A 13,477-nucleotide genomic window follows, 5' to 3' on the forward strand; every position below is an offset into this window, starting at 1 on the left:
TCATGATTTTAGTAAACAGACTGCAGATCTTATGTATTTATGACAAATGGAAATTATTTTCAATTATTACTATTATTAAAAGAAGAAAGATATGTTCGTTTAACGTATATTTCTCGGAATTAATTTCGGCAATTTTTATTCATTTAATTTTGAATTAAAAAATTTGACCTTTTATTCAATGAGGTTAGAGTTAATTATGCCTGAAAACAAATCAAAGGCGCAGTAATTGGTCACCTCACAGAAACCGACGCCACTGCCCTATCTCAACGAGTTCCCCTAGAAAGAATTTCAGGTCCGCAGAACCGATGTAATTTTTTCGATAGCAGAAACGGTGTCACAGAAAATATAATGTGTGGATCGAACAGGAATTAACAGGTAAATGTTTTGTGAGAAGCTAAAGCGGCGTTTCGCAAAGTTTTCGGTGAGGGACGGTCTTTGATGTTTGAAATACAGCCTCGAGCAACAAGCGGTTACTGTTCCTATTGGCTCTACGATGTAGACTCTTGTGGTGGCCGACTTACCAAAAGAGGAGTTTGCGGTGACAATATTGACCCCATGCGGCCGGTCATGCTGCAAATTCCAAGGAGGGAGTGTCTCATGTTCGTGGGGAACAGCTCCGCCGTGTAAATGTAAACCGTGGAAAAGGACATCGTGATGCACCATTTCCCTCCCATGTAGAGAATCAGGGGGATGAAGGTCCAGGAGCCTGGAAAGACAAATCGACGCCGTTTTTCAATGTGTTCGTTCTAGCTCGGTAGATCGGTTAGACGCTCCGCAGCTATTCGAATTAAACTCTGGCTGAAATGAAACGGAACAGTTGGTATTCACCTGATGGCACGAACTGTATCGCGAGACAGAATACCCCGCTCAATAGGAACGAGGAAGACAAGGTGATCTTACGACCTAGCCAGTCGGTCATGAACCAGGTCAGGAAATAGGCCGGGATCTCGACGACGGCGACCAGTATGAAATTCGTGTATTTGTCACCGGCAAAGGCCACCGAGTTCAACGACAAGCCGTAGTACACGAAGGTGTTCGTCAGCCAGCAGAACGAGCAAGCCAGCAATCTCGTCATCATCACCGAGCTGCCCAGAATCTGCATCAAAGGACTCTTCTTCTCCGACGGTAGCTGCTCCGTCTGCAAGAGCAATCGATCATCTTTTGTCTCTCGTTTTCTGCGAACTAAAAGTAGCCGACATTGTAAAGGTAACTTGGTCGATATTCCCACACCTTTTCGGTCTTCACCATGTTGACCTCCTTGAACTCGCCGATCGCCTCGTCATTGATACTGAGTCCGTTCATACGCGCCATTTTCCGATAAATGCGCTCGACCTTATCATGCTTCCCGTTGGCCAGTAGCCACCTTGAAAACGGGACATCGTCAGGTGTGCCGTACGTTTTTCTACGCTTATTTCGAAGAGGGGCACGGGTATAGAGAAACTAGGTTAGTTCAGCCGGTTACCATGAAGTAACCAATTACTGTGCCTTTCGTTCGTTTCCGGTTACAATCAACTGTATATATTTATCGAATGATACATATTAAATCTTTCATTAAAAAATAAACAGGATAGTATAATTGAAAAATGTAATATATCTTATTCGATGAATATTAAGTTAATTATGACTGAAGAAAGGCAGAGGCGCGGCAATCTGTCAGCCCAAGGTAACGGGCACCGCTGTCCGATACTGTTCATAACATACGATTTATAATGGATAATTACGTTTTGCGAAGGGCGTCCTGCGTCCTCAATAATACTATGTAGGGCTTGGCAAACGGGAACGATTTCGTATCGAGCCGGCTGTTAATTAGAGCCGTGGATCCAATCAACGGGAATATACCGGTGACGTCAAAGAGCCGATTAATTGGGCGGATGTCGCGGTAACAACGACGACTTCGCTGGTCGTTACGAGGGATCGTTTTGAGATCGTTAACGAGACCCGCGGGACAATGCGAATTAAATAGTTGCCGACGGAAATTACCTGACTGATTCTGGGATTAAGAAGGGCATCAAGATGGCGAGCAACGCCGGTCCGTACACAAGCCGCAGGATCAGACGCCAGGACCTCGTCCACATCGCGATCAATCCCAGCAGCACTTCACCAACCGCGAACAGACAGCTGGTGATTGTGCTGGCTAGGACTCGACCCTTTACACCGGCCATCTCCATCCCTGAAAATCAACGTGGTCCCTCCGCATTAACACCATTAATGCCAATCCAAACAAACGAAATGCTGGAAGCTTCTACAACGTTTGTTGCAAGCCGCAATCCTGCATCCATTCCAGTATATACTAGACAGGAGTCGCTACTTCATCAGTCGGTTATATTCATAGAAGTCATTATATTAGAAATTAAGATTTTTTAGAAGATATCATCGCATTTCATTGGTACTTCGTCATTTTACTTGTTCTCGTACTCATGATACGAACGTTGGTTGCGCCATCTCGTGAGAGTATTCAGTATTCAGCTCGGCACTTTGAATAGCGAATATTAAATAATTTTAAACGAAAAGCTTCTGCTGAGCTGATAATTAAAACGAGAATAAGTGAATTTAGATATACATATGTACTGATTCGTAACAATAACAAGCGTAAATCTACATATTTCTTCAAATTTATAATACGAAGGAATGATCCGCCATTTTTTAGGAGTCCACTTCAGCACTTCGAATGATGACTATTAAATTCTTTGAAACAAATTGCTTATTCTTAGTGAATAATTAAAACGAGAACAAGGGATTTTAATCGTACACGTAAAGATTAATGCCGATAGCGATTGCAAATCTACGTATTCCTTTAAAATAATTACTAGAAAGCAATGACCCGCCATCTTATCAAAGAGTCTCCTCGCGACGCTTCAGAATGAAAATTTAAACACCACCGAACGAGAAGGTTCCGGTTGTTAGATGATTGAAAGAGGAAACAGAGTATCGCAGGTGATCCTAATGGGGATGATTTGCAGTAGGAGTTCTCTCGGTGTTTTTCGATATCGAGGCGCAGCCGGTTCTCGCGCTGGTCGACACGTGAAACATGGCTGTTATTTATATCAGCATTATTCACGTCGAACATCTTCCCTTACTTTGCTTCGTTATTAACTCACCTAAAATAAATCCAGCACTGTAGATACCGGCTCCGACAGTCGCGTCGATAAATTCGAACGCGAGGAACATCCAATAATTCACGGAGAAGGAATGTATCAGGCCACTGATTCCGCTCAGGAACGTGGCGAGCGTCAAAATCGTGCGTCTCCCGTATCTGGAACATAACACCGGGTATGCGAGACGAATAAACAGCTATTGGCACGCCTCGTTTTTATTGTTCCGAGTTTCTCGCGGACGTGTGGCAAACGGTTGACGAGCGTCTCGTCTCATTGAGAACGGTCGAAAGAGCAGATGTCTTTACAGCCGACGAGCGCCGAATTCTTTTCAAACGAATAGTTAATGTACGCTGCGATCTCGAGTCGGCACCCAACAATTTGTAACTTTAAAGGATCGTCACGGAGCTCGTGGGACTCGTCGAAAAGTACAATCTCGAGAGCACCGTCCGAATTCGAATTGGAAATTGTAGGCCACCGGCGCGAAAGTTTATTCCGACCAAGCTCGCCGAGCTTCAAAGTTTATTACTCGCGGAAGCACCGGCTTCCACCAGTTGTCTTCCAAAGTACTGTCGGTTTCTAGCTTCGGTCCGAACAATTTTTTAGCTAACTGGTGCTCACTGCTCGAACAAAGATCATCTTCTTCGTCGAACTTGATCACTTGGTTTCGGAGATTATCGATAGTCGTTCGACGTTACATTAATTCAAAATATAAAGAAAATATCCTGATACAAGGATTAGTAAAAATTGAATAAATAGAGGCAGTATGTTAAGGATTAATTAAAAATTTAGACAGAATTGTAATACATCTATACGCGATTTCGATTCGAAGCGATTATTTTACAAACCTTTACTTCCTGCACTAAAAATAAGTATTCGCAAGATCTCGACGGGAATGAATGCTTCAAGAAACCAAATTACTTTATAAATGGATCACCAAAGTGGTCAAAAAATAATTCGAACCGGTATGTTCCACTATTTCTGGGAAAATTTGAGGCATTCCCGACGGATCAAAGTTCTGCCTGACTCCGACAGCCCGTTCCGTCGATCGAACATCGTTAGCAACCAGATCCGGACGAGGAATCCCATTTCCTGGACCGGGATCCTTGCCCGGGCAAGACTAATTAAGAGCCCCGGTCCGTTCCGGCGATTATTTCTCACCTGTCGGACACGTATCCGGCGAAGATCAACCCGACGAATTGGCCGACGTTATTTATCGTGCCCACCAACGTGAGCTTCCATCGGTTCGTGTCGCAGGTCAGACCCCACTGTACAAACAATGTGGAAACAAAGAAAAACCGTGAGTCACCTGCTGTGTATATCCACCTGTGACAGGTCGGCCCTCCGCGCGCTACACGATCTTACCTCGCTGAGTATCGTGTTCTCCGACGGATCGTAGATCCACGAGTCGCATTTGCGAGTCACGTTGCTGAAGACCTGATCCGTGCACTGACCCGTCTGGTTGATCACCTCGTAACGAGTGCACTTTGACATCCCCGAAATATCCGGCACCGATTCGGCGGCCCAGGGCACGTTGAAGCTCGTGTCGTTCGCATTCTCGCACTCTGGCACCAAACACCTGGGGGGAGCATTCTATAAGCCGCGATCTTTTTAGGACATTTTCGTTGTTCCTTGTTACTGCGAGATTCCGAGCCTTTCTCAACGAACGTCAAACTGTGAACACGTTGTGTCGACGCTAAAGCAACAGATATCTGGGAAACATTTGCAGTTAACTCCGTTTTCAAGGCTACGCTAATTTATTGCTAGCAATGAAGCTGGTTCGTACGCAAATCAGTTTATTTCAAGCCGTCAATTATGACTGGCGAACGTTCATTTCCTACAGTTGTGTTTATTGTGGTCGGTGATAGAAATAAAAGCATGTATTGCAAAAGAATCTGCATTGTCAGAACGCGACTTGCGAATTCATGTCTGACACGAATTTGCGCGTTCGCGTCAAGTCGTAGCGATGGTTCGTCGCATAAGAAGTCTCTTTCCCCAAAATATCTAAGTCGGATGATTTCTTCCCAAATGAATAACATCTTTAAAGATTTGTTAGCCTGTTCTTTAGTCTGCGCCACTCTGAAAGGAAACAAGCAATAAGTGGACCTCGGATCTCTACGCAAGATAAAAATGTTCCGCACCGCTTGCAAGAAATAAGCGCCACGCGCGGATTTAGTTCTTTCTTTAATAATTTCAACAAATTGAAAATAATAAATCGATACTCTGCAGTGATTTTAATTTGTCGATTTGCCGAAAATGCGTAAAATTCGCAGTCCATAATAGTAATAAAGCGAGTCGACAACAGGCGACGACTTTGTCGATCAACGTGGACAATTAACAAGAGTTTGTTGCTTCAACGTGGACATAATGTCGACATTTATTGCCTGCAGTAAAAGGTGGACGTGTATCGTTGCGATCGGACAGAGTATAGACGTATCACCGTCTCCGGTGTTCTTAAGCCGATTAATAGGTCGTTAACCAACGGCGGAAAATAAGCCGATTAACAAATTGCTGTCTGGCGAACTATTGATTGATGCATTAAATTTTCTCGCATCAGGTCGCCCCATGAATTCCGGATAGTGCTTACACGAATGCAGGCAGCGTACCTTTAATATGTATGAGCAAGATCGGGCGCCGACATTATGACGTAACTGTCGAACTGTGTTAATGTTTTCATCAAGATACTATCGAACGTTATTCTCCGCGAAATTTTTACCGGTAAAGGATTGTCTGCTGCCCGAAATACAAGCGACGTCCTAGCATAATATTTTTTTATTCTTTTTAGCATAAGATTTCGTAATCACGTAGTATTACCAATTTTCCAGAGAACGTTATTGTTGCAAATATACGCGAGTACATTGCTGCGTTATTAGTTATTCAAACAGCAAAATGATCTTTTCATTGAATTTGATTTTAATGGATTTTAAAAGTACACACCTACGATTTCCATTATAAGATTTAATACCGAGATCTTCTGTCATGCTACCTACCGCGACTAGATCTCGTATCAAAGACTTAAGTACCGGCAGAACAGACGAACATACCTTCGTTACGTAAATAATTCATTTGTTTGCGACAGTAAGAATGAGATACACTCGCTTGAGGAAGTATGTGAATAGTTTAAATATTGAATAACTTTTTCGAAACTGATCCAAGTGACGTGACTTTTTTCAAATTTCAGACCGACTAGTTTTCTAGAGTACGTATACACAAAAATTTGTTCAGATTGCAGTCGATTTGAATGATAAAAAATTAAAAAACCATGTTTTTCCAGCTTCCTTATCCGAGCCTGTAAAAGAAATTTCAAAAATATCGATAACTTATACGCATACTGAAAATTTCATTGAAATCTAGACAAATTTTTGTACTCTCATTTAAAGAAGATTGGTTGGTCTGACATCTTAAAAGACATTTTAAAAAATTTATTCCGTTTGGAAAGGTTTTGGAAGAAAACTTTCTGACGCGAGTGTATCCTTGACGTCATTGGTACATCTGCAGCACACTCTTCAAAGTGTTCACAGGATTTTCAATTACTTTAGCATGTCGAGAAAGAGCTGAACATACTTTTAATGTCTTGGAAGTTTGTTGTACATTTTAATTGACAAATAGTAAAAAATATTATAGATTTCCATATCTTTAGATAATTATAAATTAATTTTCATTTAAACCACTGAATCTACGAAGTCGAACTCTTTAGATAAAACTTAACTTCGAAATAATAACGGAAGAATAAATTATTAAAGTTCGCTGCAAACGATTACAAAATCAAATTACCGTTATTTTGAAAAACTTGATTACGAAATCCTTAGCTCCGAACCATAAATTCTTGAAAAAACCATTACACAACCGACAGTGGTTAACGAACTTAAGTTCGCACAGTTTCTTGCAACCCTCGAGAAGCGATCCATCGTGACGCGACGGCAGTGATCGAGACATCGTTGGATGATGCAACATTGAAATGAATCAAGAGATCCTGCAAGCGCGCGTAACCGCGGCCACAATGGCGGAAGGGTTAATCGATCGCGTAATAAAGTAATCGTTTTTACGAGCGACCGATTACACAATCGATCGTTCGATCGGCACGGTCGGCACGCGCACGAATCCTCATTACATCGTGATCGATCTTGCTCGGGGATCGAGACAAGGCGGGAACTGTTTTGTTCGTAAGCATCCCGTGTACGTGCAAGCAAACCGCGGACAAAGGAGCGGATGCTTGCAACAGATTACGAAAAGTGGGCGCACTAATCATCGTGCCATCTGAAAAAACAGACGTTACCTGTATTTAACTTCGCCGGCTGTGAACACGTAAGCAAGCGTGAATCCTGCTGACAAGAACAGAGGCAGGCTGATTATCGAGAACATGATCATTTGATAGTATCCGAAACGATCCACGTCCTGCTTGCCGCTCCGGCCTCCCTTCTCCCCTACAAAAGACAGATTTCCGACGATCGCCGATAAGCGAGATGTTCCCAAGCGCGAGGGTAATCCTATTCATCGTGCATAATAACGCGATCGGCAGAGAATTGAAGAGAGGGCACGGAAAAAGAAGCGAAAACGAGAGGAGAAAATAAAGAGGTAAAGATGGGAATATCGAAGGAAGAGGGACGAGGAACTGCGGGTAAACCGATCGAACTCGATAAAGCCGAAATTGGGTCAATCCGAAAACTCTTAATCCACCGATCAGATTCCGCCGATGAAAATTGAGGCCCACCCCCGGTTGACACGCCATATTTCAGCCGGCGCGAAAAAGGGTAACGGTTAGGATGCGAACGTGAACGGCTTCGATCTTCGCGTGCACGTAATCGTGATCGATAATTCCCTCCTAAATCACGCGGCCGTTTTACGACCGGCCATCCGCCAAGTAATTACCACCGGTGGGCATCAATTTCCTGTATCCGTCATCGCCGAAACGAAGATTCTCTTTCTATCTCCCCGGGGGTGCTCGCTGCTGTCCTGAAGCTCGCTACCGTTGCATTGTCGTGTTTCGGGTTCACCGACGGGATTAACTTCGCTATAATCGGATCGAAGTCAATTAACTCGCTCAAGGACACTTTCCCTATCAGCTCGTGCGAAACCAGGTTTCGATTTCGTCGGGGTGCCGTGATCATTTTCGACCCCCTGATACAGGCGATTGAAAAAGAAACGGGAGCTAGTCCGAATATAGAGGTGTTCTGCGCTTCTACTTTGGTTACGTGAAATTTTTACATAATTGAATAACGAGGTCTGGAAAGATTAAGACTTGATTTGATTACGTACTGCGTACTGAAAGAATATTGTAGGATAGGTTGACTCGCGTACTACAATGTAACATTACGGTTGATTGCGGCGACAAAGTTTTTTCCTGTGCGGTAGACACTCTAATTTTACAGCGGACTGCCAATAAAAAATTGATCAATAGCTTCGTTCTCATTAAAGTTTAATTGACCGAGTAAAATTGCACGGTCTAAAAAACGTCGCATGGTTTCACATGGAGAGCGTGAGAGCGCGTTCATTTTCAATTATCTTCTCATGCAAAATCGTTCACCGACGTCTATTATTTTTGTTTCAAGCAACAACTAACTCGTTCATTGTCAATTGTCTTCTCATGCAAACCTGTTCACCGGAGCCTACTAATTTCCGTTCCGAGTAATAACTACCTACTTACGCTAATTTTCAATCATCTTCTCGGGTAAAAACGGCACGATAAAACCTGACAAGACTCGATCCTCAATTACTTCTTACTAAGAACTAATAAATAAACTGCGGATGTTCAACGACACCGACTAATAAAATTTTTATTTCTTTTAACCATTCTACCGTGTTTCTAATTTTTTTTAAGCATTAACTTAAACTGACAGAATTTCGCAAATCAATTTTTACTCGCACCTGCATCTTCATGTTGATAATTATAACGTTTCATGTAACAAACTTTATAAAAATTGTATTATAATGCAGTTGAAGATATACAAATATATTTTTAGTAGTGCGAAATAGTAGTCAAAAATAGTAGCAAAAATCTATCAGTGTAAGTTGTTGTGATCAGCTTAGAAGAGTTAATAGAATTTGTGTAAATAGGATTGCGTCCGACACCGCGATCTCAATGGAAAAAACTTTCTTGCCAGCTTAGTATATCATTTAAATGAGATCGGCCTACATATCCAAACAGATCATTTGAATCGAGAGGAGTGCCCGAGAAGATATCAGGCGTTTAAATTAATTCGTAGCCCTCGCAATTAATTGTCACTTTAGTTAAAGTTGAAGCCTTTCAGCTGCCGTATCGAGCTGTGACGGTACAGCTGACACCAATTAGGCTCATGTATAAAGTTGCGAAGCTGCAAAAATGGTTGAGACTATTCAAAAAATAAAGAAGGGGCCACGAATCAATTTGTCCACCGAAAGTTTTGTGCGAATCGACTAGAACATTCGTCGGAAGACCAATTGCTGTGCCATCGGGGACACGACTTCGTCGGGCTCGTTACCGAGGCAAGCTCCAGGTGTCGGCATTCCTCTGACCCTCAGGGCGGAGAAAACGGAAACCACCCGGGCCCAGAGATCGCGTCTCGCGGCGGAATCAGGGCCGGTGATTAGCGCGAGTTCCGGCTAATCAACGGGCTCGTGTCGGTATGTATCGCGTTTAAGCAAACGACGGTGGCGGCACGAAAGTGTCGAGGCGCGGATTATCCAAGCTAATCAACGTGGTTGCATACCTCTGGCGCCATCCTTGGGCTTCGGCGTGGCGGCCGGGGCGTCGTCGCCCGAGCAGAAGAGCTTCATGCTGTCCTCCTCGTCGCCCCTTAGGCTGCGGACACAGAGAGATTTGAGAATTATGCCGGTTCACAGGCGACTGTACCCAGTTGACCCAGCCCGGGTCGAAACGCCGTTCGATCGACGCGCTCCGCTCGCGGAAGCCGCTCGCCGCGACCCAATCGCGCCTTTGCATTACGTAAAGCGAACCTCGCGCTTTTATCGGACGAAAGTCTACGAAACCAGACTCGTTGTCACCGGATACGCGCCACGAACTTTCACAAGCTCGTAGAGAAAACGGAGGCGCGAAACGAAAATCGCGAGCAGACACTGGAAGTCGAGAACCAACGTGACCAGCGCGATACGGGCGTGGAACGATCGTTGACTAACGAGAATAATCGATGCCACGGTGGGCAGGGAGCACCGGTAACGAGGGCTGGGACACGTAATTGCGACGTGATCGCGAATGATTCGCAACTAATGCCGATTTTCCAGCTGCGATCGGTCACGGTCGATCCGTCTGCGAGAAACCGCGAGCCAATTGTTGGTTCGGCGCGTCGAGTTGCGCCGTGGCGTGACACGTTGATTATGATAATTGATACCGTCGCTTGACAGCTAAAGACCGCAGCTTACGACTCTCGGCGACCGGAAATGCACGGCTAGACTCTCCGTTCCCAATACGCTCGATTTCAGGGACCGACGGAGAGACGCGAAGAAGGACGTCCGATGTCCTTCTACGCGCGACTACAACCTTCCGGACACGAGTGCCGTTGACTTTCTAATAAGTACGGAGCGACCGATTCCGAAGGTACGACACGTCTATGGGGAAGATGCATTTTCTTATGCTATCCGCGCGTCGTCAAGGCTGCGACCGCGACACGATTAGTATCTTCCGACAGTGACGAAGCTTTCTGCCCTTCGATATCTTTCGTGTCAGGGACACGTCTGCGACTTGAGACGAATCGTCAGAAATTTAAATTTTTGGTGCTTTCTAAGAAAAGTAATTTGCGAAAGCAATTTTATTTTCGTGTCCTCTACAGTCCGTTTACTTGGGAAGAAGAAGGGAAGTTGAATTGTTTAAATATATTTAATACCTAGATCGTCTTCGGTCTTTTATTTTATTTAGTTTCGAGTATTCAACTTTTTTATTCTTTTGTTTTGTCCATTTTTTAATATTATGTTTTAGTATTCTTCTATTTTACGTTCTCTTGAGTAAAAACATTTAATATATCTTCATCGTAAAATTAATTACGCCCGAAATTCAATCAACTTCACAAGCAATTACGTAAAAACATTTTAAGTCGCATGAAATGTCTACAACAGTTTAGCCCAAGTAAACCGGAACAGATTTAAAGGAGAACATTTACAACCAATGTATAATCGATTAACGCAAAATCCGTAAACTCCACGTGTCGATACATAGTACACGCAATGTACATTCGGTATCTATCAAGAGATTCAATCAGCGTACATTTCCGAAACCTGAGATTCCACCTAGTGGTTACGAGCGACGAGGTAGTGAGGTGAAACAATGTAGAAGACGTTTTGCCTTCCAGCCGCAGGCAAATCAACAGGAAACGGGCTGAGAACCCGAAGAGCGTCGTCGTAAATCGTCGTTTTATTATAATTTATCGTTGTTCGCGCACTCCTTCCGTTTCCCACCGTGAATACACAACAGTGATTAGCATTGGTACGCAAACGATACGGGCTTCTGCTCTCGATGATCGCGGTTTCGCTTGTTCACCAATTTCTACCAGCCTCTAGGCTAACGTCGGTTTCGCTGTAACAATAGTGCTCTATCCAAGCGAGACTGGCGGACGTAAAATGATAACTTCTGGTGATACGAGACATTGTTGGCAGAGCGTTCGCGGTCGGCTTCGCCAACGCGTAAAAAGGCCAGAAATCGAGTACAGAGAACCGGATGGCTTCTAGCGTGCTCCGTCCTTCGCGCGCAATTTCTGAGGCCCGCCAGATTAACATACATTATCGTTTTAAGCCGACTCCTCCGCTCGGAGAATCCTAGTTCCCCGATAAGCCCGCGGACGGTGTCTTGTTACCGAAAGCTCTCCTGTTCCACGCGCGTTAACTCGTGTAACGGGGATGACCAACGACGTATGTCGTAGAATGTGTACAGTGACGAACGCGTTAACGGGGATTATCATTTTTACAGAAGTTAGGCAATTTTTCGTTGGGGCGGAAACCGAAATGATCTAGAAACCGGTTGATGGAAGTTACGAAGACATCGATTACGAAATTCCTGATCCTGCGATTAGCATTCTACCTGAAAGGTACGACTTTCTTTACGTCCGAATGTTTGTACTTTCGCATGCTACGTTACGGAAACGAGAAACATCCTAACCTTTGACAACATATTAGGTGTACAAGTTAATTTTAGTCTTTCATCTGTCGATCATCGTACAAGCCATTTGCAATAATTGGAAGACTGTCTGAATTGGTTAACATATCCAACTATTAACGAATTAATCACTATGAGAAATCCTTGTTTCTTCAAGACAGGCACTCGTCAACTGTCCGAAGAATTTATCAAAAACAAGGGAAATTATTCAATTGAGTAATTTTTTCGTACATAGATATTAAACTTCTAATTTGAAAAAGAAAGACTAAAATTAACTTGGTCACTGAATAGATCCACTTGAAAGACTCCTCGCCCCTTTTCGTCTAACAAGCTGTTAATAGATTCGAATGTGCCCTTTGTAGTATCGGGCCAAACACAGTGACATTTTTATCGAAACATTCGCAAAAGACATACCCGTCAGTTATCTAAACGTGACAGAAAGATACACGCACACACTTGCAAAAGTTCATATTTTAGAGCAAAGATTCCAGTGGAATTTTTACGATGCTTACGCGGATTCTATAAATTTAAAACGAGCAAGCACGCATTTAAAGCGAAGCTTCAGCCGCGTAAAAATTTGCGAAGATATCATTGAAAGAGACATGCCGCATCGAAGCCGCGCGAACATGTCTCGACAACGGTTCCAGGAAACCGTAGGGAAAACAGGAAACTCGGGAATGGAACGCGGAAGAATTTAAAATGTGCCAAAACTGTGAGATCAATATATCCGGAAGAGAAGGAACGAACGAACGAACGAAACTCTCTCGCGTCGTAAACACGCTCCATCGAAGGCGGGCCGGTGTGCATCGATAAAAATGTTAAAGCGCCAGCGGCGGCAAACAATCACAATTGAACGGAATTGTCCACCTTGAAACGCGATCCAGTTTAAGTGATCAATTGCTACTATCAAGTTAAGCGACCGCGTCTAATCGCCTACCTTCTTAATTTAACCTATCACACTGCTAATAAGAGACAGAGACGCGGTTCCGTGTTTCTCGTTTGAACCAGACAAATGATTGTCCTCTGAACCGCGGTGCCGGACCTTTGATTGTCTGCGGCTTGATCCCGGAATGGAATACCGGCGGATTAATCGCGATTACGGTTGCGTAGGCTTTAATCGGACCCGTGGAGCAGTCTGCTCGCACCGGGGAGTCATTCACCTGAGTCTGGGCCGGGCGAACCAGCGACGGGGATCGGTTCTCCGCGAACACTTCCGGCCGGTGCCGCAGGGTCACCTGGCCAGGTAACGCGCACGGGCCCGCTGACGACGATAACTCTGCCGGAAACTGCACTCGCGGGACCACGT

The 13,477-nt window shown here is 44.1% G+C and overlaps 1 protein-coding gene across 1 annotated transcript; it reads right to left on the reverse strand.

Annotated features, from left to right (window-relative positions):
* Positions 1–472: 472 nt before the first annotated feature.
* Positions 473–13,473, reverse strand: LOC144471807 (organic cation/carnitine transporter 2). Its single transcript, XM_078184265.1, has 10 exons — positions 13,332–13,473; positions 9,779–9,870; positions 7,369–7,516; positions 4,458–4,671; positions 4,254–4,360; positions 3,099–3,253; positions 1,981–2,170; positions 1,231–1,363; positions 829–1,138; positions 473–706 (listed from the first exon to the last, which is right to left on the reverse strand). The coding sequence occupies exons 2-10, from the start codon at positions 9,843–9,845 to the stop codon at positions 489–491; spliced, it is 1,542 nt and encodes a 513-aa protein (XP_078040391.1). The 5' UTR covers positions 9,846–9,870; positions 13,332–13,473; the 3' UTR covers positions 473–488.
* Between the last annotated feature and the right edge of the window lie 4 nt (positions 13,474–13,477).

Source organism: Augochlora pura, chromosome 6 (assembly GCF_028453695.1).
Source record: "Augochlora pura isolate Apur16 chromosome 6, APUR_v2.2.1, whole genome shotgun sequence".
Classification (NCBI taxonomy): domain Eukaryota; kingdom Metazoa; phylum Arthropoda; class Insecta; order Hymenoptera; family Halictidae; genus Augochlora; species Augochlora pura.

Excerpts from the sequence above, each read along its gene's own strand:
- LOC144471807 (XM_078184265.1), bottom strand. The coding sequence starts at position 9,845 with ATGAAGCTCTTCTGCTCGGGCGACGACGCCCCGGCCGCCACGCCGAAG. Across the intron at positions 1,364-1,980 it reads TTAATCCCAGAATCAGTCAG|GTGGCTACTGGCCAACGGGA; the intron begins GTAATTTCCGTC and ends CCCGTTTTCAAG. Across the intron at positions 1,139-1,230 it reads ACATGGTGAAGACCGAAAAG|ACGGAGCAGCTACCGTCGGA; the intron begins GTGTGGGAATAT and ends TTGCTCTTGCAG.